The 23,925-nt window shown below is 39.8% G+C and overlaps 1 protein-coding gene across 6 annotated transcripts in view; it reads right to left on the bottom strand.

The window, feature by feature from the left end:
* Positions 1-23,925, bottom strand: part of kcnab2a (potassium voltage-gated channel subfamily A regulatory beta subunit 2a) — a 315,007-nt gene that overhangs the window by 10,830 nt on the left and 280,252 nt on the right. For 4 of the 6 annotated variants that reach the window (XM_070860410.1, XM_070860411.1, XM_070860414.1 and 1 more), the window contains 5 exons: positions 18,288-18,332; positions 7,406-7,491; positions 1,771-1,891; positions 1,338-1,432; positions 614-734 (listed from right to left, as the gene is read on the bottom strand). In XM_070860410.1, the coding sequence (XP_070716511.1) occupies positions 614-734; positions 1,338-1,432; positions 1,771-1,891; positions 7,406-7,491; positions 18,288-18,332 (468 nt within the window). The remainder of the gene's footprint in view (positions 1-613; positions 735-1,337; positions 1,433-1,770; positions 1,892-7,405; positions 7,492-18,287; positions 18,333-23,925) is intronic. The other 2 variants (XM_070860412.1, XM_070860413.1) reach the window with 1 other exon arrangement.

Genomic DNA, 23,925 nt, shown 5'->3' with positions numbered 1-23,925 from the left:
AAATTCGGGGTGTGCAATTAAATTGGAATAACTGAGAGGGATGGGTTGCATTGACCTGACATTTGAGGTGAAAACATAGTGTTCAAACATTGCATCCTGCCCAGTCAGAAAGATGATTATCATCATAATCTGGACTGAATTTCAAATGTAACAGAGCTCTGCTCTAACATGCAATGTCTTCCACCTCAGTGAGAAGACCAGCATCTCATTCTTAGTTTGATTTTAACCCACGATCTTGCAAGTGAAAGGGTTGTAAACAACTGTGGATTGATTTCACTGAATGACAATAAAAGCTTGCTAAAATTGTTGCAGTACGATTAATTTCTGATTCCGTATTCCAATTGGGAGCCTCATCCACTAACGGCACATACTAGAAACTAGAGTGCGCAGTGCCAAACTTTCTAATCATTAAGCGATTGGAAATTCACGTGTATTGTGTGCCCAAATTTCCTAACCCGTCTTCAGACATGTGAAGAAACGACGCTGTATGTCTCAGTACTTTTACAGTGACACGGTGTCAGAGAGTTGTAAAGGAGTTGTAGCTCCAGTCTGCTGCCAAGAATAACTCATGTTTTCTCTATCTATTTCAAAGCAGTGATATTTAAATCCTTACCTATTGCTAGCTGAGGGAGGGTGCAGTTTAGTCGCTCCGCAATGCCTTGCAGCTCTTTTAGTTTTCCTTGCTGCCGCCTGCCTTCCTCGGTCAGAATCTTATCCTTCAACCATTGGTAACCCTGTAAATATACAACAGCCCAGCTCGTGTTTATTCTCAAAGATGACTAGGCAGCTGGAGTTGGTGAGGCAGTTCACTCCACTCTGGGAGCCAGAACTTTACAATTACCCCCAATCACTCTCTGAATGAGATGGTGAGGTAGCTATACTGTACATGACTCAGGTGAATTCAGCATTGTTACTCTAGTAATGATCATAAAATGGGTTCCCATTTCAAACCAGTTGCTAAAACTTCACATTTCTCTAGATCAGTATGTAGATTACTAGGTGTAACTTAGATGATTCCAGCTGCCTCAACTCCTTTACATTAATTTTCCTTTTGTTTCTAAATATAACTTTAAATTTTATCTGAAAAGTTGTTTTACTGATAAAGAAAAACATAACAAAAGCCTTCTTACTGAACATACCAAAACACAATTATTACAATAGTTTATTAAAATAAATTGAACATAGATAGTGATGGTCTTGCATTCCATCCCAAGTCTATCCTGACTTAGGCGTATCTCAGCCAGAGTAGTGATAAGTGTACTACAATTGGCTTAAACCTTAAGATTACAGCAATGAATTGGAATCTGGCAATACATTTAAGCTTTTGTTTACTGTACCTTTAAGGAAGCTCTAGAGTAAGGTGGAACCCCTGCGTCATACTTTCCAGAAATAATGCCACAGGCCAAAGGGGACCATGTCATTGCACCAACACCTTCAAGAAAGGAGAGAGTAGTATGATTAGAAAAGTTAGTTACGTGCACAATTGTGCCTCTCCAGTGTTACAGCTTGGGAAAAGCAGCGATCCAGTAATCTCAGGCAAATTCAGAAATAGGGAAGCAATTGGGGTTTCTACCCTTCTATTTTCAGCTCAACAAACTAGTTTTTGAGTGAGATGTCCAGAAATTATTAAAATGTAAACCAGACATCAAAACATTTTAACATTTATTTTGTTTGGTGTCCTGAGTTTGGAATGAAGAGAAAATTGGGCAAAGGAAAGAAATGATTTGAAGCAGCTGATTGTTATAAGCATAAATTGGCAAAAGCATTTACCGATCTTATGGAAAAGCTCTGGAAGCTGCACTTCAACTTTCTCTCTTTGAAAGAGGTGATATTCAGCTTGTTCACATATTGGGGGGATGAGGTTAAATTGACGAGCCACTGAGTAAGCCTCCTGCAGGACAGAGATAGAGACAGTTAAAAATGACAGATTAATGATAGAGGTCACTTTCCAACTCATCTTGAAAGAGGGTTTTCCATCATCAAAACCACTTGTCAAAAAATAGCTAACACAAAGGGTTATTTCCAAGTTGTGGGTTGAAGGGCACTTGGCAGATTTTTCTTTAGTTTTCACAACATTAAGTTAGCATTCTCTGCTGAATCATCCAACATTATTACCCAACAGTTTCTGCGCACCGAAAAAAAAATCAGCATTCAGTCACATTAAACCCAGACTGCTGCTATAAAGTGCAAGGAAATGGGAGCAAAGGACATAACTGTAAAATTAATCAATGGTAAACCTAGAACAGATATTAGAAACAAACTTCTTTAATCAAAAAGTAATTACTGTTTGGAATAATCTGCCAAAGTAAGAGAAACAAAAACATTAGGGTAATTCAAAACACCATTAGAATGCATGTTGGGAGAGTTAATGTCCAGAGGGGATGGGCTTCAACGTGAAGGTTAATGTAATAGAGAGAGATAGGTTTTGATGGACCAAATGGTATTTTCTCATCCCTGACTTTTCTTCTGTTCTAGCCAATTGCGGTCATAGCTGCCTAATTAAATGCTGTACAAGTTGTGTTTTAATTATGCATCAAATAATTAGGATCAAGTGCAAACCAATATGGGTGGATATATTGCATTTAATCGGAGTTTAACACCGAATATAGCACACTAGTTATATAGCAAAAACATACGACCGTGACAAGTAGCTGGTACCAGACCTGATCGGACAGATGGCTGGCGTGTACCAACAGCTCCTCTTCTTCCTCTCTCTTTCTGAACTGCCCAAGAGTGTTAGACCGAAGTCAGCATTAAGTCCACTCTGAGGAGTCCTCACTCCACCGTCTGTACTAAGGGCTTTTCAGGTCTTTCTTTTATGGGATGGACTGGAGGTAGAATATGGACAGGACCATTTAAACCTATAGAGGTTCCCCTTAACAGGTGCCCAATGGTATGTTGAATTCTTTGATTAAGCCATGGAAAAAGACCAACCCTCATGTTATCTCCTGCCTGTCAGGGGTCTTCTCATAGCCATTACACATGGGCTCTGTACATAGCCTTACAGCAGGCTGAGGACTGCCTTACCCATAAATCATCTGGCCCTGTTCTCCCAAGGCTAGAGTCTCTTATCTCATGCTCATTTTCCAGGAAAACGAAACTTAAGCAGTGCCAGTAAAACACAACTTATACTTCATTTAAACACAGTATTATTCACGTCACAATTTCATTCACATAACCATATACATTTTAGATACGCCTAATTTCTAACCGTGTGGTTTGCATTGTACCATTTTGATAATAAATGATGCTAAATTTTCACAGGCACATTTTGCAAAGATAACTATCCACATAATGCTAGCAGAGATGGTTTATGGTACACAATCTCAGCAGTCAACAATGTACCACAGCCACTGTTATTTGTTATGGGAAGAAGCATTACACTATAGATGTTCTATTCCAGGGAATAAATATGTTTCTGTCCTGCCAGGTTGCACACTTTTGCAACCTACTTTGAGTAGGTCTTAATTCTGCATCCCGGTCCAGGTTCACACTTGAGCAATTTACGGGGGCGGGGGGTGATCAGTGCCAATGGAGCTCTACGTATCACAGGGTCAGGGTGGGGGACTGGACTTGAAGCGGACCTTCTAGATTACATAAGAAGTAGGAACAGGAGTAGGCCATCTAGCCCCTCGAGCCTGCTCCACCATTCAAAAAGATCATGGCTGATCTGGCCGTGGACTCAGCTCCACTTACCCGCCCGCTCCCCATAACCCTTAATTCCCTTATTGGTTAAAAATCTATCTATCTGTGATTTGAATATATTCAATGAGCTAGCCTCAACTGCTTCCTTGGGCAGAGAATTCCACAGATTCACAACCCTCTGGGAGAAGAAATTCCTTGCTATGGGACTTCCCATTTCTTGTCTAAGGAAGTCTCAGGCTTAGAAGAGGGGTGGGGAGAAGAGGAGGGAATGTGCAGGAATCCTCCCCGCCTCTTCCCCCCCCCCCCCCTCCCCACCCCCACCTCTTCCTAACTTGCCATTTTTCATTTCTTATAGGAAGGTAGAGGATCACCTAAACTTGTGTTCTAGCTGATTCTGCTAGTTGAATATTTACAAGTACCCAGCCTGTGATGGGTGCTGGTTTGATGGATTACCCAAGTCCGGCTATATGAAGGAGATGAATTAACATCAATAGTGATAGAGTTATTAACTCAGAAATACAGCAAACATAACCAATATTTTTATTCAGTTTCTACAATAGAATGACTGATCCAGTGAGGGAATCTGATCACAGGGTGCAGCTTTTACAGATAAAAGGAGTTAATAAAAAAAAAATGACAATACCACAACACTCAAACCACAAAATATATCGCAAATATATGCACATATGAAAAATTCTGAAGAAATATGGCTTAAAAACATATTGATCAGTGACTCTGTCGTGGGAGAATTGGTTTATTCTGCGTGAACGAGGTGAATCCAGTTTGGGATCATGGCATCAACATACTGTGCACTGTCAGAAACTGGGTATTTCCTCGAGGCAAATCAAATTTCAGCTATTCTCTCACAGTTTGAGGATGCAACTAAAATAGACACAAATGGGACTAAACCAAAATGTTTTGTGACTACATTTTTATTAATAGATGCCCCATGGCCATTAATATTTTAGAATATTTCCCACATCACCGCTGCTTTTAGTGTCAGTCTGTACATTTACTGCTAATCATGGGCACAAGAGAGAAAGCACATGCAAAACAGAGACCATCAGAAAGGCACACTGAAAAAGCACAGAAGAAAGACAAGGAAGAGAATATTGTCAAAAAGACACACACTAGGATAAGTTACATAGTAGAAAAGTATACACTTTGAAATTTAGGAAGCCAAAACATATTCATACAGCTGCACTGGTAAAAATGAGAAAATATGGAGAAAGCAGATTCTTTGGAAGTTAAATAGGAAAAAGTACATGAGTGTAGGTCAATGGAGGTGCACTGAGGGACCACAGAGCTATTTTAAAACACACAATCCTAAGTGATGAATGCTCCACATACTGTAAGGCACATTTAAAGCTTCCAACAAGTCTCTAGTTGGATCTTTGACTGATTGATTTCTAGCGAGGTTTTGGGATATTCTTACGTAATGCAATAATGAACAGATTGTAATGTAATAATGTGAAGATTGTGAGGCTGCACGTTTCACATGACCTAGGTGATATTGAAGTTGTTCAAAGAAATCAGAGGATATTCCTGAGAAACTTATTTAACATTTTCTCACATTAAAGGAAACTACACAAACTATGCAGAACATACACCTCGAGTTGTAATCCACATTGTATCTGTTATTTGTTCAAGGTATCTGATACATACAAACCCAGCAATATACCCAAGATTCCACTCAAGCTACTGAGAAATCCATACATTTAGAGATTGTTTGCCTGCTATAAGTGCACATGCTCTCCCCTTAGGGACACATTGTATTTAACCAAGAACAGAAAGCTTAGGTTGAAAGAGCCAAAGTTTAGGGACCTCCAAGTCTGCATAGGGTTCCTACCTCTAAGCCCCTTCGTCATGAATAACACCTTGAAGTCATTCTCCATAGTCAGCTGATCCCTTCCTAAATGTTCTCACGAATCCTCCTTTCCTAATGTGTCCAGTAGTCCCCCTCCCACCTGTCCCACTTTCCTCTGCAGAACTATGCTATCATATCCTGCTTTTAAAGCAATACAGATTCTCTGGGGAACACTATTGGGAGGTGTGATGAACTGGCGTTTCTAAAAGCTATTTCATAATGCACAATAGCTAATTATTATTTGTTCATTTCTTAAAACATCTGATCAACAAGTAAAAAAAAATACAGTCCTACTATGTGTTTTATTATCTTGTTGATATGTTAAGAGGAGTCCAGTTATAAGGAAACATTTATTTGGAACCATTTTTCAAATTGACAAACCCAGGTGAAGGGCCACGACCCCTCATACAGGGCACCAGTAAACCTGAAGACAGTAGGACAGAAGCTGAGGCAAGTCAAGAGGTGACTCTAAGCTTGGGTTTCAAAAATCAGCAGATTGTAGGAGGTAGGGAAGATTGAGGGAGCAGCCTGGGGTGGGGGATGAGATAACATTAAAAAAAAGAATGTGATTGAGGGGTGGTAGAGAGGGGAAGGGTCTAGTGACCACCTCAGACCCTGTAACATTAATATGGGTGGTACAGTATCTATGAGAGGTGTCCTTAGGAAATTCTAATCATCCCCAATCAGGCTCTGAAGCCGGTAGTGACAGGAGCTCCTGACAAGTCTTCCCAGCACGACTCACTGGATAGTGAGGAGGAGCAGGAAGCCTGTCCGATTCTTTCCTTTCCCAATGCAGGGGACTGACACCTTTACTGCCATAACTCAGCACAGACTGTAGCCAGCTGGGACAACACAAATGTAGAATGGATGAAGGTTTTTGTAAACGTTATATTGCTGGTCATTGTTTATAAGATTATTGTGCTGATGATTAGCTTTCTTTGATCTTTCATAGTAGACTGATGAGATTCTGTTAAGCTGAAAAGTATGTTGTTTAATGTATGTGTTTTTCTGGAGAATGAAAAATGAAAAATTACTGGGCATCTGCACCCGTGTTATGAGATGAAGCGTTAGAGAAGTAAAACCACAGACAGGCAATTGAACTTGGAGCTTTCCTGATCAGTTGCGCCATTGGAGAAGCATTTTTATGCCTTTGTAAGATTTAGCAGCATTTCTTGATTTAAAAAAATGTGAACTAACTAACTTATGTGTGTACTGACATCTGAAACAGGAACAAAAATTAGCTCAACACTAGTTTTCAGATTACTTGCCCTGCATTATTAATGAACAAACTACATTCAGCTATTATTAGTTAGTTAGTTATAAATCTATTACTAATAGAATCAGAAAAAGCAATCAACATAGTAGTCACTTCGGTACAACTACACGTAAAACTCTACTTGCAAGTAAACTCATTGTTAACAGAGTCGCTATGGGGATGGAATAGTTAGCTGCTGAACTCCTATAGGATGATCCAGTATGGTATAATCACTATACGATGATCCAGTATTGTATAATCGCTATACCCTGTACAATGATTCAGTATTTCATAATAGAATGTCCAGTACTGTACTGTTCCACTTACTGTAGGATAGTCCAATACTACACAATCACTGTAGGATGGCCCAGTACTGTACAGACACCTGCCCCAATTGCAATAGGATGATACAGTACAAAACAAACTCCCGTGGAGGAGAAGCTGACCCTGTTCTGCATTTGTAACAGTGACTTGGTTGGGCTGAGGAACCCACAGAGTGAAGGATCTTGGACACAAGCCTATATCCCACTCCTCTGGATGCAATACACTGTTGCTCCATGGCCCTATACCAGTAATTGTTTCTGAAAAATACAAAAGAATGAATTGTGCTGAAGTTCAAACTCCTGTACTGGTCTTACCATGATCTCCATCGCACTCCATCGAGAGGTGCCCCAGTACATGGCCATTCCCTGGTTAATCACATGGGTCATTGCTCGCACGGTTTCTGTCAGGAGAGAAAAAGCATTTTTTTTTAAAAATGGCATATCATAGCTGCTCCACACAATGCACGTGTACTGCTACTGGTTTCATAACAGGGGTCTTTTTGCCGCAAGACATCTTGCAAGCAGTGTACATCCGTCCCGCAACAGTGGAATCGTGAGGCATTCTGACCTTTTACCTTCCCTCAGAATTCCTTCGTATTGCTGGATTAGTAAAGTAAATGAGGGAGGAGCTTGTGTGATGATTGTGATACTCTTGGGTAAATGTGTGAAAAAATGAGAAAGAAAATTAAAAAAAAAGAATGAGCCAATTTTTCTGTCTTTTCTACATCAGGCATAAGAAAGACAATGGAGAATATGTGTACGGTACTGAATAAAGCGGATAAATATTGCCACGTTAAGTATTAGTAAAACCAAAAATAATGGTTTGTCTGAGGATCGGCAAGACTCAAGAGACAACATCCCTTTTTTGAAGGCCTACTTACAATAGATTGTACATCTGAATACCTGGTAAACCTAAAATTATTTCAAATCAAAGTCTATAACTAACACAGATTTCATTATTGTAGTTTTTAATGACAGAATACGAACAGATTCTTGATCCAATAAAAACTCTCCTGAACTAGGCATTGCTATGGGGAAGCCTTTCATTTCTGGGACCAGGAATTATATTCAGTCCTGTTCCTACAGCACAAAACTGACGGTAAATCTCAAGGAAGCCACTAAATGGCTGGTGTGGGGAGTGGAAGTGTGTCACACTAGTTCAGTATGGAGTGCTCTTCTGAGGTTAAGCCTGAGGCAGTTTGTTTGCTTGGCCTGAGTAACTTTTAACCATGCCATACCTGACCTGAAAATGTTTTCTGACCCAGGTGCCTAAAATGGGAAAATGTTCCATTCCCAGTATCCCTCACCTTAATGAGCATAAAGTGATCTAAATTTTGCATGAGCAAATTAAAGAATTTTTTTTAAAGTTGCTTAACCTAGTGTAATTTTAACTCAATTTTGAAGTCTTCAGAAGGCTGCCCCACTCTATGAGGGGAGACTCAAACAAAGAAAAACACTCGGGCATCAAAAAAATTCACCATTGTGCTCGCGACACTTTAAAAAAAAGATAAAGCACATAGTGGATGTTCCCTCTTTGCTTTGTCAACAGAAGGGAAAGGATGGTTTGCTGTGGGTTCCAACTCACTACACCAGTATAAATCAAAACATCTTGTCAAGGCCCACAATGCCAATCAAAGTATCAGACTTGGGTCAGTGTTAGTATTCCTGCCACTGAGTCAGCAGGTCATGGGTTCAAGGCTCATTCCGTGATTTGAGAATAAAATCTAGGCTGACACTTCAATGTAGGTGCAGTCTTTTATATGAGATGTTAAACTGAAGCCCTGTCTACCATCTCAGGTAAATGTAAAAACGTTCCATGGCACTATTTGAAGAGAAGTGCCCTGGCCAACATTTATCCCTCAACCAACACCACCAAAAACAAACCAACTGGCTATTCACCTAATTGCTGTTTGCAGGACCTTGCTGCGCACTAATTTGCTGTGTGTTTACCTTGTAACACCAGTGACACTTTAAAATGATTAATTGACTCTGGGACATTCTGAGGACATGAAAGATGCTTTCTAAATGCAAGTTAGTTTTTTATTTTATAGTATTGTTCAAAGGCCATGGAAATGCTGCAACAAGGGGTGATGGACTGCAGGTCTAAACTTGCCTTTGCTCGAACATTACTGATTAATGGCCTGCATTATCCAAGGGCAGTTGCTGCATGGAGGATAGAAAAGTTCTTACAGGTAGAGAAACAAATAGAAAATTTGTTCTATGAATGCTGGAATAACCCTATTACTTAACTGTACTGCCAAATAGTCTTGACTCATAATACTTCCCGATAGTACTTCTTAATAGTATTCCTTAAAGGTATTTCCTTGCCTTTTTTTTAATTAAGGAGGGGAAGACAAAGAGGGAACAGCACTGAATCTCAATTTGGTCAATAACCCAGAGATGGGCAGGCCACAAATAGAAGCTCAGAGACACACAGAGCAGCAGCAAATTTGCTTCGAGGTGAAGGGGAGTCAGATCACAAATGGCTCAGAGTATCACTGCCCCATAGTGCAGTCCTGGTGCACAATTGTACACAGCAAAGTAGAGCAAAACCAGTCTTTAAATAAATAGATTAAAAATGTTGCTAGAACTGGAAGCTGAACTTTGTAGCTACAGATTCAACACTCAACCACCTAACATCACTTTTCCTTTAGCCAACTACTTGCAGTAAAATGAAAAAATCATAAGTCAGTTAATTGGCTCAAACACAAATTCTATTTTGTAGCAATTTTTATTTGTGACATGGTGTGCTCGACATAAACTCTTCCCTCTCCTGTGATTTATCTCCTGTGCCATAAATTGGATTGCCATATATCTCAAACATGCTGAGTTTTTCCTTCCACTCAATTTGCCTTTGGACTGCAGTATTCTCCCCTCATTTTTCTCTCTGCCTTTCCAATGTCCCGAACCTTGCTGCAGTGTGGTTTCACAGTCACCATCTTCTGCATTACCCAAATGTGACCCTAGGCAGTGAGAACCAGCAGGCTAGTTGATCACAAGAGGATCACAGCCAACAGCAAGCTTCTCAACCCTATACCTCCATACATGCATACTTTCCAGCAAGGGTCAATGGACAGCAAACTGGGATGGGAGCCTTGTTTGATTCTTTCCCTTCATAGTCCAGCAGTGCTGAGGACAATTGTAATGTCCCAAATGCCAACTTAGATGAGATCAACTAATACAGTACAGACTGGGGATCCAAGTTGGGACCTTGTTAGTCTAAATGACTTAATCATACAGGGTGCTACATTTACTCCTTGGCCACATTCCAGTATTTTCACAAGATTTCCTTATGTACAAATTGATGGAAAAAAATGGCAAATAAATCAATGACCTAAATTAAGAGTGGTAACTCACTAACAAAAAATCTAATCAGCAGATTGGAGTGCCTCAAAAGCTCATGTTCCTTTCACATTTTCCACTCGAAGCAACTTTGCCTAATTGTGTGCAGAGGTAGATTGGGTGATGCGGTGGGTCACACACTGACCTTTCACCTCTAAGATGTGGACCACACCATTAGGTTGAATGTCTCCTTAGCGGCTGGCTTTAAGGGTGAATGAAATGAGCTTGGGAAGTGCCAACTAAACACTTAGTAGGCAGGCATGTGTCCACAGCATAAAATTATTAATTTATCACTAAATTAGCAATCTCATCTGTAGGAACTCACAATAGCAACTTGCATTTAAAGGCTAAAGCTAGAGTGCCCATCAATTGCTTGTCTTGCATTTTGATCAAACTGTGCCCAATTTGTTCCCTCTCTAGCTTTCCAGTTCTACCTCTTCATATCCACATCATTTTCATCTTTCTTCCCATTACGTTTTTTTTGAAGAATGGAGAGTTCTCCTGGTCAAAATTCATCCTTGAACCTACACCACCTAAACAGATGAACGGGCCCTTCATCTCATTGCTGCTAATAAGACCTTGCTATATGCAAATTGGCTGCCACCTTCATCTACATAACAGTTCAGAAATTGCCTGTGATGCACTTTGGGACATACTAAGGGAGTTAAAGGTGCTATATAAATTCAAGTTCTTCTTTCTAAATTAAGGAGCAGGAACAATACAATCTTTGAACTTTGTTATTTAGAGGGCATTCATACCTCATCACTCACTCTCTTGGTGGTTGCCAAGATTCACTAGCAGTCACCTATTTGTCATGATAAAGTAAAAAGCTGTGCAGGATGTAAATAAATAGCAAATCCATTAGTCTCTGGGAAGAATTGACAAAGGTTCTCAATCAACCTGAGTTTTCTCTCTTCAGATGCTGACAGACCTGCTGTGTATTTTTTTTTTAACATTTTATGATCTTCTTCAGTCTCTTAAAAAAATCCAATCTCACTCTAATTCTGGCTGGTTCAAGGAGGGTGGGGAAAAAGCCACTTAGCAGGAGAAAAATGTCCATCTTACCCCTTTGCTGCACAAAAAGGCTGCCTTGAGGACATCTGAACACAAACACAAAATGGCAACATCCAACTGTAACTGAAAGGGTGTCTCCCACAGGAGATTATGCTGGGTTAGGGGTCTTCAGTGTGAAATCAATGGGAAAATGAAGGTATGAAGCACACACAAACAAGAATTAACAAATGATTTGACAATATGAGAGATTACATGGACACAAGTATGAATTTTAAGAAAATCTGAATGACAGGTCCACTTGTAGGTAGAACCACGTATATATTCCTAAGAGCAAAGTTTCCAATTGGTGCTGTTTTGGTCTGAATGCTCAGTGCAGTTGTACCAAATTCCTGTATGCACAATTTAATTGTGTTTAGACTGGACTAAAACAGCGCAGACAAGCATTTGGTCCAAGTGTGCTGAGTATTGACCAAAACAGCACTGATTAGAGGATATATTTTCTAATCTTTACTTTCCTTGCCAATTTTCTCTACTTCTCTTCTGAAGGCATTGACTTCTTGCTACTGTACAGATCCACAGTTGCTGGCTTCCTTCTGGTATTTTTGTCAAAGTGGCCATTCTTCATGTCTGAGCCTTAGCAGTGAATATGACCACGCTATCCAACTACAGAGCCTGATGCTATCGTTAACTGGCATGGACTGCAACAGGAGTTTCAGGAATGGAAACCCTGTTGCCAATGGGGACTGAAGTGACTTGCTGAGCACTTGAAAGAATACTATGTATATATCTACAAATTTGTTTAAAGTGGTGCATTAAAAAAATTAGGACAAAAAGACAGACTGATTTTAGAACAGATACATGTTTTTTTCATCCTACCGGTTTCTCTAGCTCTATTTCTTACAATATATTAACTGATGTTTGATTTGTCTCCATAAACAATTTATATTAAAATGTAAATTTAAAGTACACTTTCCTTCGCTGAGCAATGGCTTGGTGTGAACTGACTACATTCCACTCTTGATGCCTTTAAAACTCATTTGAGTAATGACTTTTTTTGCAACTTTCAAAATGTATTTTTTTCCCAATGGAAACATCAGAAAAAAATGATTGTTACTGGCCATCTTATGCTGACTAGAAACATAAAATAAGCAAAATTTACAAAACCAATTTCTTAAAGGGAATGTGTATTCTACTGAATTATTTCAAAACCTTAACTATTTTAAAAGAAGTCCCTGGTATACTCAGTGGCATTTGTCAGATCTTCACTGTTAGTGTTTTATGTTGTACAGCTGACTGTTTGAGACAAACTGAGGGTAGCTATTTTCTCCAGAACTCTCCCCCTTATGCAACATCATGATGTTCCACTTCAGTGAGATCATGAATAGGAGCAGAGGTCCGAGGACAGTGATCCCCATTCATGTCATTCAGTGGAGTTTCGTGATGTGATCGTTAGAGAAGGGAGAGTAAAATGGCTGCTCCCAGCCTGCCATAACCAGCAGTTTACTATGGTAATAAATACACTACAAAGATTTCCTTATAACACTGTATTCTCAGGATACAGTCCATTATAGGGAATAGATTTGTTCCTGCAATATTTGGGTGCAAAAAATGCTACTACAGTCCTCAAAAAGATTCTATTGTCTCATGTAGGCCAACAATAAGGGACGAAGCAGCTCTAACATCTAGAAGAACCTACAGAATTTAGTCAATTGGATAGAGAGGGATGGTTTAAAAACACCAATCAGTAAAATGGCACAAAACTGAATGCTTAGGCCTGAATCCGCCAGACAGTCAGAAGGGCTGAGAGTAGTTTGCAGCATTAAACATTGATATTTAAAAAGAAAATATTTTATGAATTACAGAATGCAGGTTGGCCATTTTCTCCCTCCCATTTCTTTTCCGCCACCCCGTCTGGCTCTGTTACATGAATACATTGCTTGCAAGGCATATCTTAATTTTTACTGCCAGACTTGTGGGATAAAGATTTTTTTTAAAAAAAGAACCCCAAAAAACAGTCAATAACCCCGCCACGGCTTCTCAGCCCAATCTGTTATCATGCAGGCTTTTCCATAAAATTATGCACAGGCACATATAGGCCAAAGATAAAAGGAGAAAAGGACAAAGATTGAAAATGCTAAACATGCACCATAGACAAAAGCACAAAGTATTCAGTAGTAATTCTGCCAGGACTGCCATTATACAGATGCATTAAGTGGTTTAGCAGGCTTTCATTTTAATCAAATGGAAAGGAAAATAGACAAGGCTTTAAACAAAATACAAAGGCTAGGACCAAACAATTAGTGATCGACTGGTACAAATGTTATTGGAGGTGTGTATTACGTGACTGTACAGAGGTGCTGCTACCAAAGCTGCAATGGCTTGACTCTCATCTGGTCACGGTGCTGCATCCTCACTGCACTAGTTTAAATAGAACCATAGAAGTTTACAGCACAAAAAAGGGAATTGGATATATATTTAAAAAGGAAAAATTTGCAGGATTATGGGGAAAAAGCAGTAGCTGGAGTAATTGGATAGCTTTTCAAAGAACTGGCACAGGCGCGACGGCTGAATGCCCCCGTTCTATGCTGGATGATTATATGATTCGACAAAAAAGGCCATTCGGTCCATTGTGCCAGCTCTTTGCTAGAAGAATCCAAAACAAATCCCACTCCACACCGCTCTCCCCATAGCTCTGTCTCTTCTTCTGCTTCAAATATTTATACAACTTTCCCTTAAAAGATACAATGATCTCTGCCTCACCCACTCCCTGTGGCACAGCATTCCATGCTCCAACAAACCACTGCATTAAGAAATTTCTCCTAATGTTTCTATTCACTTTCTTAGTAATCATTTTAAATCACTGCTGACTTCCCCCATCAGAGAAAACAGTCTATCAAATCCTTTCATTATTTTAAAAACTTCAATTAAATCTTCTCTTGGTCTTTACTGCTCCAGTAAAAATAGTCTTAATATCTCAAGCATCCCCTTGTAACAACTTGCTATCCAAGTCGTTACATTTTTTCTTATACCAGATGCCTGGATTTTTCCAACAAGCTTCCTGTGAGACACTATCAGACACCTTCTGGAAATCTATATACACTATATGTATAGCATTCCCTTTATCTACTAGTCATCTCTTCTAGGTGCGCCTTTAACAAATCTGCTACTTGTCCTTGATTCCCCTTTAGCCTTTCTGCTCTCTCTTTTAATCTCTCCACTATACTTTCTATATTCCTCATGATTATCTTTGGTATTGTTAAACCTAACTGTATTACTTGCCTCCATTTTAGGCCTCAGTTTAGTTTAATGTATTTACCCAATTAGTGGAACTCCGTTCTTTGATGCACCCCCTTTTTATCTTTATAGGAATAGATTTATTTTGTACTTGATCAATCTGATATATGAAGATTTCCCACTGCTCATCTGTTTGCTGATGTTTCTGCCCAGATAATTTGGACCAGATATCTTTTTACCTCACTGAACTTTGTCCTTTTCAATTCCAGAATCCTTATCTTTGGCTCTGTTATTCTATTCTGTTCTTACATTGAACCCAACTACATTTTGATCTCTATTTTCCAATTGTTCTCCTTTGATCACATGCATTATCTTTATTCCAGTCTTTCTTGGGATCATTAAAATCACTCAATATTATTGCCTTGCTTTTCTTGCATATCTCTCTGCATTGGCTACAGTTCTTGCTCTCTATCTCATCTCCACTGTTGAGTGCCATATCATACATAAAGAATTTTCCCATTTCCCATTGTACTTTTCAACTCTATCCAGATGGATTCTGTCTTAAGTGAAACCCCCAGGACATCTTATGTTTAGTGCAGTGACATTATCTTTTATTAACACTCCCAACCCCAATGTGCGCTTATATGGAAGAGAACATCTCACTGAACATCTGTTCACCACAAGAATTGTGTTCTCGTTGCACTTTGGTTTCAATGTTCTGTAAAGGCAGGTACCTCAAGTGTACTAATGTGGATTAACCTGATGTTGTACAGTCCCTCTATTCAGCCCTGCATACTATTAATTACTCACTCCAGAGTTCCATATCCATTACACTCACCCTTCAGTCTTGTGAACAGAATCAAGCAGTTGCAAGGTAGCTGAACAACATTGGATCTCGGAGCAAATCTGTATGGACAGTCTGAATGAGGAGTGACTGCTGTCAAGTCGTTTAACAATGATGGTTACAACGCTTAGCAAGATTTTATATCAGGACCAGTTTAGCTAAAAACAGTACCAGTCTATCACTAAAATAACCTACAGTAGGGGTTGCAATAATTAATTACTAATGTATAGTGAAACCTGCACTAAATGGTCACTTTCAGCAATGCAACTATCTGTATGCACAGCTATAGATGGTTGAACAGACATTAAAATGTCATGCCCTGAATTGAGCTCTAATGGCAAATTTAGGCTGTGATCACAACATTTAATTTGACAAGCCTCCGATTTGCCACAATTCTATTTGCCAGCATCTCCAATATTTGTTGTTCAGAAATAAAAAATGCATTTCAAATCACTGCATTCTCTTTGGCTCTCAGTAATCTGCACAGCTTTTAAAAAAAAAACCTCTTTCCTATCCTCATCTCTGGAACGTGCTGACCCCTTGATGGGAGTACAGTTTCATAGGCACCTCTGGTATCTCACCCAAGTGGTCATTCTTCATGTGAGACCAACAGAGAGTGGGCTGGGTATTCAACTGTGGATAGCATCACAACTGAGCTTGAGGCTGTCCTGACCCCACACTTTCTATCAGGGGTTGCTGGACAGCAATCAGGAGTGGAACCCAGGCTGATTTCCCCCTCCCTAACCCAGTGGCACTGATGTAAATTATTAGGCCCTGACTCAGCACAGACTTGGGATTGAACCTGGCAGCTTCCTGGTCCGAATGACTCTGCTGCTCACCAGATAAACTCACTGGGCCAGCGGGACCCCAACCTGTCACCCTCTTAAATAAATGTGGTCCGGTGCTCCCAGGCAAAATGATTAGCCTTAACAACTGCTTAACCCCTTCATCGCCATAAATCTGTTTATAGGTTTGAACAAAACTTACTTGGGATAATGCTAACCTATATTTAGATTTGAATGGCATTCACATAACATATCACAAAATACAGTGGAACTCACAAAAGATCAATACGGTTTGTATCAAATTCTCAAGATAAACTTTTTTCCCCCCAGTGAATGACACCATTTCTATTAACTGAAATGTAACTGGTATGCTTATAGCATGATCAAATCCAACTTTTTATTTTACACCTAAATTTCAATTTTATGTTTTTTTTTGTCCACCTTTATTAACTTCTACTTGGATTTGATTATGGCTACAAATTTTGTGTTTCACACTTCCTTACTAGTGGAGTGGGGATAAGGTTGTTTACCAACACTAGATGTATCCAGGGCATATTGTTAATACTTCAATTAGAACAGTAAAACTTTATTAGCCAGATCAAGGAGCAGGTAATTGGTGCTGCAGAAACTTGTTTACTTTTTGTAATCAATATTAACACTCTTAACATCTAGTCCTGTTTCAGGTAACTATAATTTGCAATTGCTCTTAAGAGGATTCCACTGCATCTGTCACATCAAACATACTAGCAGATGCTTGCCAGGCTGGTAAAGGGGTTAATCTGGTTGCAGGTTTCATATTTACCAGTTGCTATGGCCATTTTTGGACTCCCCTATTTTATCCAAGATGGGCTTTATTTGATTTAAATCAGTTGCAAAAAACAAAAACCAGTGTCAGATTTCCTGAAGATGTATACCATGGGGAAGTAGGAGGGTGGACCCAGAAACATAAATGCTCACTGAAACTATAAATCTCTAATGCACTTTTTAAAAATTAGTGTGCTAGCGACATCTAATGGCTGCATACCAGGACTGCACAACTGGTTTCTGGGGTGGGGGAGGGGGGAGCATTACCCAAACCATGAGGTATTAAATGAAGTAAAATAACTAAACCTCCTGCTGCTTAATCAAAGTGACCAGAAGAACAGGTTTCAGTTTAGTGATTTCATACTCACCCAAGTTTAGATACAATTGCAACAGCCTCCTTCATCCCCATTCTACTCAGCAGACATGTGCCATTCAGCAATGGGAAATGGGAAGGCTGCTACCTTTCACAGGGATTCATTTTAGTAATATATACTGATGAGGACTAAAAGTCATCGTAGCCTACTTATTACACATTGCTCATAGCAACAATACAAAAAAAACTCAGCAACAAGAAAATGAGGGTGAAAAAAGTTCACAAATTCAGGAAAATAAAATGTATTGGTACCATCTCGCAAACATTTAATTAAAAAAAAACACAGCCAAAGCAAAACACTCACATAGGATGAGACATACAGTTTAATTTCAAACAAAACTAGGAACAAGACTTGTATAAAAGTAAAGTAAGCAGGTAACTTTCTAAGAATAGGTTCATTCTCTCTATGCAACATTACTATACACAGCTCTACCATTCACAGAATGACAGGAATTCAAAATGAAATGCTGGCAAACCTGAAAGCATGTAGTAAATGGAAACTCAATTCAAGTGCTGAGACCTAATGGATTGGCAATTGTACAACATGCATGGTTTAGGAATGAGGAATAGGCGTTCAAAAATGAAGAAACATGTTCAAAAATAAGAAGCAAAAGGGTAGGACAGAATCATTTTTATTTACTTGCAAGATGTTTTTAGAAGTCAGGTAACTTGCATTTTATGGGGAAGTTACTTCTGTGGGTGGAAGGGGAGGAAGTAGGAGCAGAGTGAACAAACAATCTGTCCCATAAAATGCCTCAGAAACAGCTAAGTATTAATACTCATTTCTTGGGTACTGTGTACCTTCAATGATGAATGTTCTTGACTTTGAAGAACTAAATGGATCCCCTGGTAATGAAAAAAGATTTAAAAAAACCAGAGTTTATAGCTGAAGGCACATTACATTGCAGAATTGAGGGCATGGGAGAGGCAAGAGTAAATTCTATATATACATACACATAAACATGACTTCCCAGCTCAGAAAACAGTAGCCCAGTGAACTGATTGGCTTTATTATAAACATATATATTCATTATAAAATACATCCAACTTGTAAAGGCTCAAATATACTAGGAGTAAAAATAAAAACAGTGCATTCTATCAGTTGAGGTATGAAAATGCTTAGTTTAAAAAGACAGTATCCCTTTTGTTTACCTACATATGTTAGATTTTAAATGCAGTACCAATCAAACCTACTTAGCAGAATCAACTGCAGGGGTGAAATGTAGCATGAATTGGCTTCAGTGGATGAGTAATATGGTAGGAGAAGCAGTGGAAAAAACATCAGGCAGTGCTAGATTTGGATCCAAGTAACACATATAATAGCTTGAGGAGGACTGTCAAACTGTTCCAGAGATAATGAAGTGTGACCAACATAGCCCAATATTTCAGGCTGCATCCCTATGTTCATCTAGCTCTGGTCTGTGTGCCCTCCTGCCCACCACTGGTGTCAGAACCTTCAGCAGTCACACACCTGCAGTCTGAACTTCAATGCCTAAGGCTAACCACCTCTCTATATCTTGTACTTTCAAAAGCCTCCATCTTCAATCACTTCTCCGATCCCTTGTTTTGTGTTCATTCCTCCATTGGCCCTGTACAGCACCTTGAGATATTTAAGGCACTATATTAAGTACCACTTCTTATTGTTAAGTGGCCTTATGAAAACCTTCTCAACACCCTATCACTCCACCCCAATCAGTGCAAGATGACTATAGCGCAAAAATCATATATTTTGCATTGAGACAGCAACCAAGTTCACATCTCCAATCAGTGCAGTGCAGGGGAAAGACATGCAAGGAAGTATTCCAATTAACTCCCCAACGGTTCATAAGTTTATCGAGTGAGTAGCTGAGCTAAGCAGATAAGTAGGTCTCAGGTTTGATCAATGGTGTCCTTGCGATGGGAAGGAGAAAAACAACAGTCATCCAGTGGCCTGCTCCTGATCACTATCTATTGACCTCTGCTGGAAAGTGAGTGTGGGTAGACTTCGGATGAGGACAAGATTGGGCTTTGCTGGCCCCTCCATAGATTTTTTTAATCTGCTGACAAAAAGTCTGAATCTCTTGATGTTCAGTTTGACAGCAGCTAACTCAGCACAGACTTGAGATTGAGTCCATATAACTCAATATTGATTTTTCCACTGAGGAGCTCCTAATTTTATGCATTTAAGGAGTCATGCACCTCAAAGTATTAACAGTAATGTTCAAGGACTGTAATCTGGACAGTTGAGAAAAACTGAATGATAATAGTAGATACAAATTACAAAGGGAAGATTCAAATGGAATTAGAAAATATGAAAATCTAAAACTGTAAATGATAAAAACTGCTTGTGAAGTTCAGTGTTGTTATTAGGATTTCAGTAAAGGATATTTGGGTTTGCAAAATGTTATACTCTGGGCACATGAACTATGAAAAACACCCAGCAGTTACAAGTCTAGATTTTGTCTTTCCAAACTTGGACTATATTTGTAGCCAGCATTGTGAGCTGTTACATTAGCAGAAGCATTTTGAGGTGATGAATTCTAAGTATTAGCCAAGAAGCTTTTTAGTACAGCAGGTAAGTGCTTTAGCTGAGAGATAACGCTGAACATCGGATGTTAATAAATCATTCTTTCCTTCCTAGTTTTATGAGATTTAATTAACCCAAGTGAAAGAGCAAGCCTTTGGCTTAGTGTTAGCATTCCCGCGTCGGAGTCAGAAGGAGCAGGATTGGAACCCTGCTCCAGTCAGTCCCGGCAAATGGAGCTTCGTCTGGGTTGACATCCAGTGGAATACTTGAGTGTGAGTGCCCCTCCCGCGCCCATTAATTGGGTTGTGGGACCCCCCTTTGGTACAGGACTAACCCCTCCCCCTTCCCCCTACCCAATAGCTGGTTTCAAGGTGGTTATGGCCATGAGGAGTGTTCAGGTCCAACTGTTAATCAGTCTGCAAACCCTTCTATTACTTCATACTATTCTCCAAGGGAAGAGTGTGAAGATACAAAATCAACAATCCAAAGTGAACAGACCTGCAACACACACTCAGCCAATTATTTGTAAAATATACAAAATACTTAACAAATCAACTACTTGCTGCAAATATCATCCTACTGAAAATCTTGAGAGGTGGTGCCATGCAACCGAACTTCCACACCAAGCTGTATTTTCACACCCTTGAATTTTACTGTCTATTAACAACGTTTGAATGGTGCCATTGTAATTCCACTCCAAGTTGTATATGCGATATCGAGATCAGGATTGTAGGCTTAAAGTTTGAATCTTTGACAGGCATCAGTTGAAAATGAGCTTAGACCATCCTTCCAGCCAGATACATATACAATTTATGTAGGACTACAAAAGGGACATTGTTTTATAAACCACTTAACGTATCTTACATCAGGTGGACTAATGGTGATGCCATAATAGCACTATCATCTTTAGTCACTTTTACTATTACCAGCTTATTGGAACAAGAATATTTCTGTAATGAATTGTGAAGGGCTTTCACGACAAGAATCCTGCAGACCATCCGGATCATTTAAAATGGCATTAGCATTTTGTTAACATGCTGAGCGATGTATTTGATTTACAGTATTAGAAAGGTCATACAATACAGTTTAATTTCTATATGTATATTCCATCTTCAATTATGTGAAGAAACATAGAACAAAAACAAACAACCTGCAAAAAGCCTAGCAAGTAGTGTTATTACAGCAGAAATGGATTCATTTCATTAAAACTGCTAGGTACCTGGGATAATGATGGGGTGTGGACACGCACGATTGTCCAGTGGGCTGTGGTGATGTAATGAGGGGAGGTGAGTGATAGCAGGCTATTTGACTATGCATGGTATCACAACCAAGCCTGATCCTATCCTCTCACATTACTTTTCAGTCTATGTCACTAAATAGTGATCAGGAATGGGAACTCTGGCTGATTTTCTCCCTCCCCAATCCAGAAATGTGAAGACTAATTGTAGTGCTGCAACTACTGCCCCAGGTGAGATCAGCTAAGCTTTCCTTCTTCTTAAACAAGTGACGACATAGTGACAGAGGTGCAAGAGTGTCAGACCTGGTTTCAAAACCACAAATGATTTCAACAGATGTACTGAAACCTTTACTAGGCTTAATGTCATATTTTCCATTTGCTTTCAACGTGAACTGTTCAAGAGAGGCTGCTGTCGGTAAGAAGAGAAAAACGACCTATGTCATTTTATCTAGTGATGATGTCACACACAAGTGATACAATTATAGGTTTTGAGGCATCACACTGGCAAAAGAAAAGGGTGCATCAAGCATACCACTGGACTAAGAGTACCTTGTGTTAAGGAACTCATTAACAGATATCATTAAGTCATAATGGACCTCTGATACACTCTTCGACCAGAGTTTACCAACATTTTTGCATGAATATTGTGCTCATCAAAATGAGGGTAATGTCAGTTCTGGCAAATTGAGTATTTTCTATTTTAGTCCCAACATCAAGCTCTCCCAGAGCATGGTCAAGAATGGCTGATGCACAGCAAAGCACCCTGCAATCTGGTCCAACAATTTGCCTCCACCCCACCCTCAGAAGAACATCCCCTGTGGCATCAGTATGACATTTTTCCATTTCCCACACAAGCCATTGAGGAGCTCTTTGAATGGAATTTTTAACTGCAAGCCAATTAGTGTCAAATTGTTGTAAGTTCTATGTGGTGGACCTTGCCCATTATACTGTCGAAATAAATTTCACATGGGATCAAAGGACATGGTATTGGGGGTAATGTACTGACATGGATAGAGGACTGGTTGGTAGACAGGAAGCAGAGTCGGGATAAACGGGTCCTTTTCAGAATGGCAGGCAGTGACTAGTGGGGTGCCGCAGGGCTCAGTGCTGGGACTCCAGCTCTTTACAATATACATTAATAATTTAGATGAAGGAATTGAGTGTAATATCTCCAAGTTTGCAGATGACACTAAACTGGGTGGCGGTGTGAGCTGTGAGGAGGACGCTAAGAGGCTGCAGGGTGACTTGGACAGGTTAGGCGAGTGGGCAAATGTATGGCAGATGCAGTATAATGTGGATAAATGTGAGGTTATCCACTTTGGGGGCAAAAACACGAAGGCAGAATATTATCTGAATGGTGGCAGATTAGGAAAAGGGGAGGTGCAACGAGACCTGAGTGTCATGGTTCATCAGTCATTGAAAGTTGGCATGCAGGTACAGCAGGTGGTGAAGAAGGCAAATGGTATGTTGGCCTTCATAGCGAGGGGATTTGAGTATAGGAGCAGGGAGGTCTTACTGCAGTTGTACAGGGCCTTGGTGAGGCCTCACCTGGAATATTGTGTTCAGTTTTGGTCTCCTAATCTGAGGAAGGATGTTCTTGCTATTGAGGGAGTGTAGCGAAAGTTCACCAGACTGATTCCCGGGATGGCAGGACTGACATATGAGGAGAGACTGGATCGACTGGAGTTTATACACTGGAGTTTAGAAGGATGAGAGGGGATCTCATAGAAACGTATAAGATTCTGACGGGACTGGACAGGTTGGACGCGGGAAGAATGTTCCCAATGTTGGGGAAGTCCAGAATCAGGGGACACAGTCTAAGGAAAAGAGGTAGGCCATTTAGGACTGAGATGAGATGAGGAGAAACTTCTTCACTCAGAGAGTTGTTAACCTGTGGAATTCCCTGCCGCAAAGAGCTGTTGATGCCAGTTTACTGGATATATTCAAGAGGGAGTTAGATATGGCCCTTATGGCTAAAGGGATCAAGGGGTATGGAGAGAAAGCAGGAAAGGGGTACTGAGGTGAATGATCAGTCATGATCTTATTGAATGGTGGTGCAGATTCGAAGGGCCGAATGGCCTACTCCTGCACCTATTTTCTATATTTCTGACAGCCAATACACTGAGGAGACTATTATCCCAGTAGTGTAGGCTACTGCTGCTGTCAGTACTACTGCACCATCCAATCCTATGTGCTTGTTTACCAAAATTTCATGGTGTAGCCCAAATCTAGATCTGTCAAATGCAATGGAGTGCTCCCCTATATTGTTCTAAGCTTCTCCTCATACAAATATAGGCCCAGAATTTGCAGTCCCGATGATGTGTACTTTGTCGTAAGCCTTCTGAAAGGCCCCGCAAATTCCAAGTTTCCGCATGCGCAAAAACCCAGAACGTGCAATCTGTCAAGGTACGCCTTGACAGATTTACCGAACTGAATGAGAAATCACTTTTGCTGGCGCAGAGTTGGGCTATTTGCCCAACTACAGCCCAGTAAATACCCATTGAACTCTTATGGCTGGTAAAAGTAGGCATAGGGCCTGCTTTCACTAAGCATAAGGGTTAATATAAATCTTAAAATAAAAATTAAAAATTTAAAATAATGCAAACACTTCAAATTTGTTTATGCAAATATTGGCCTGGATTAAAAGGTTTAAAATTATTTTTCAAAAGATTTAATTTTTATTGTATTTGATGTAA

This window comes from Pristiophorus japonicus, chromosome 18, assembly GCF_044704955.1.
Source record: "Pristiophorus japonicus isolate sPriJap1 chromosome 18, sPriJap1.hap1, whole genome shotgun sequence".
Classification (NCBI taxonomy): domain Eukaryota; kingdom Metazoa; phylum Chordata; class Chondrichthyes; family Pristiophoridae; genus Pristiophorus; species Pristiophorus japonicus.
This window is presented reverse-complemented; position numbering and strand designations above follow the sequence as displayed.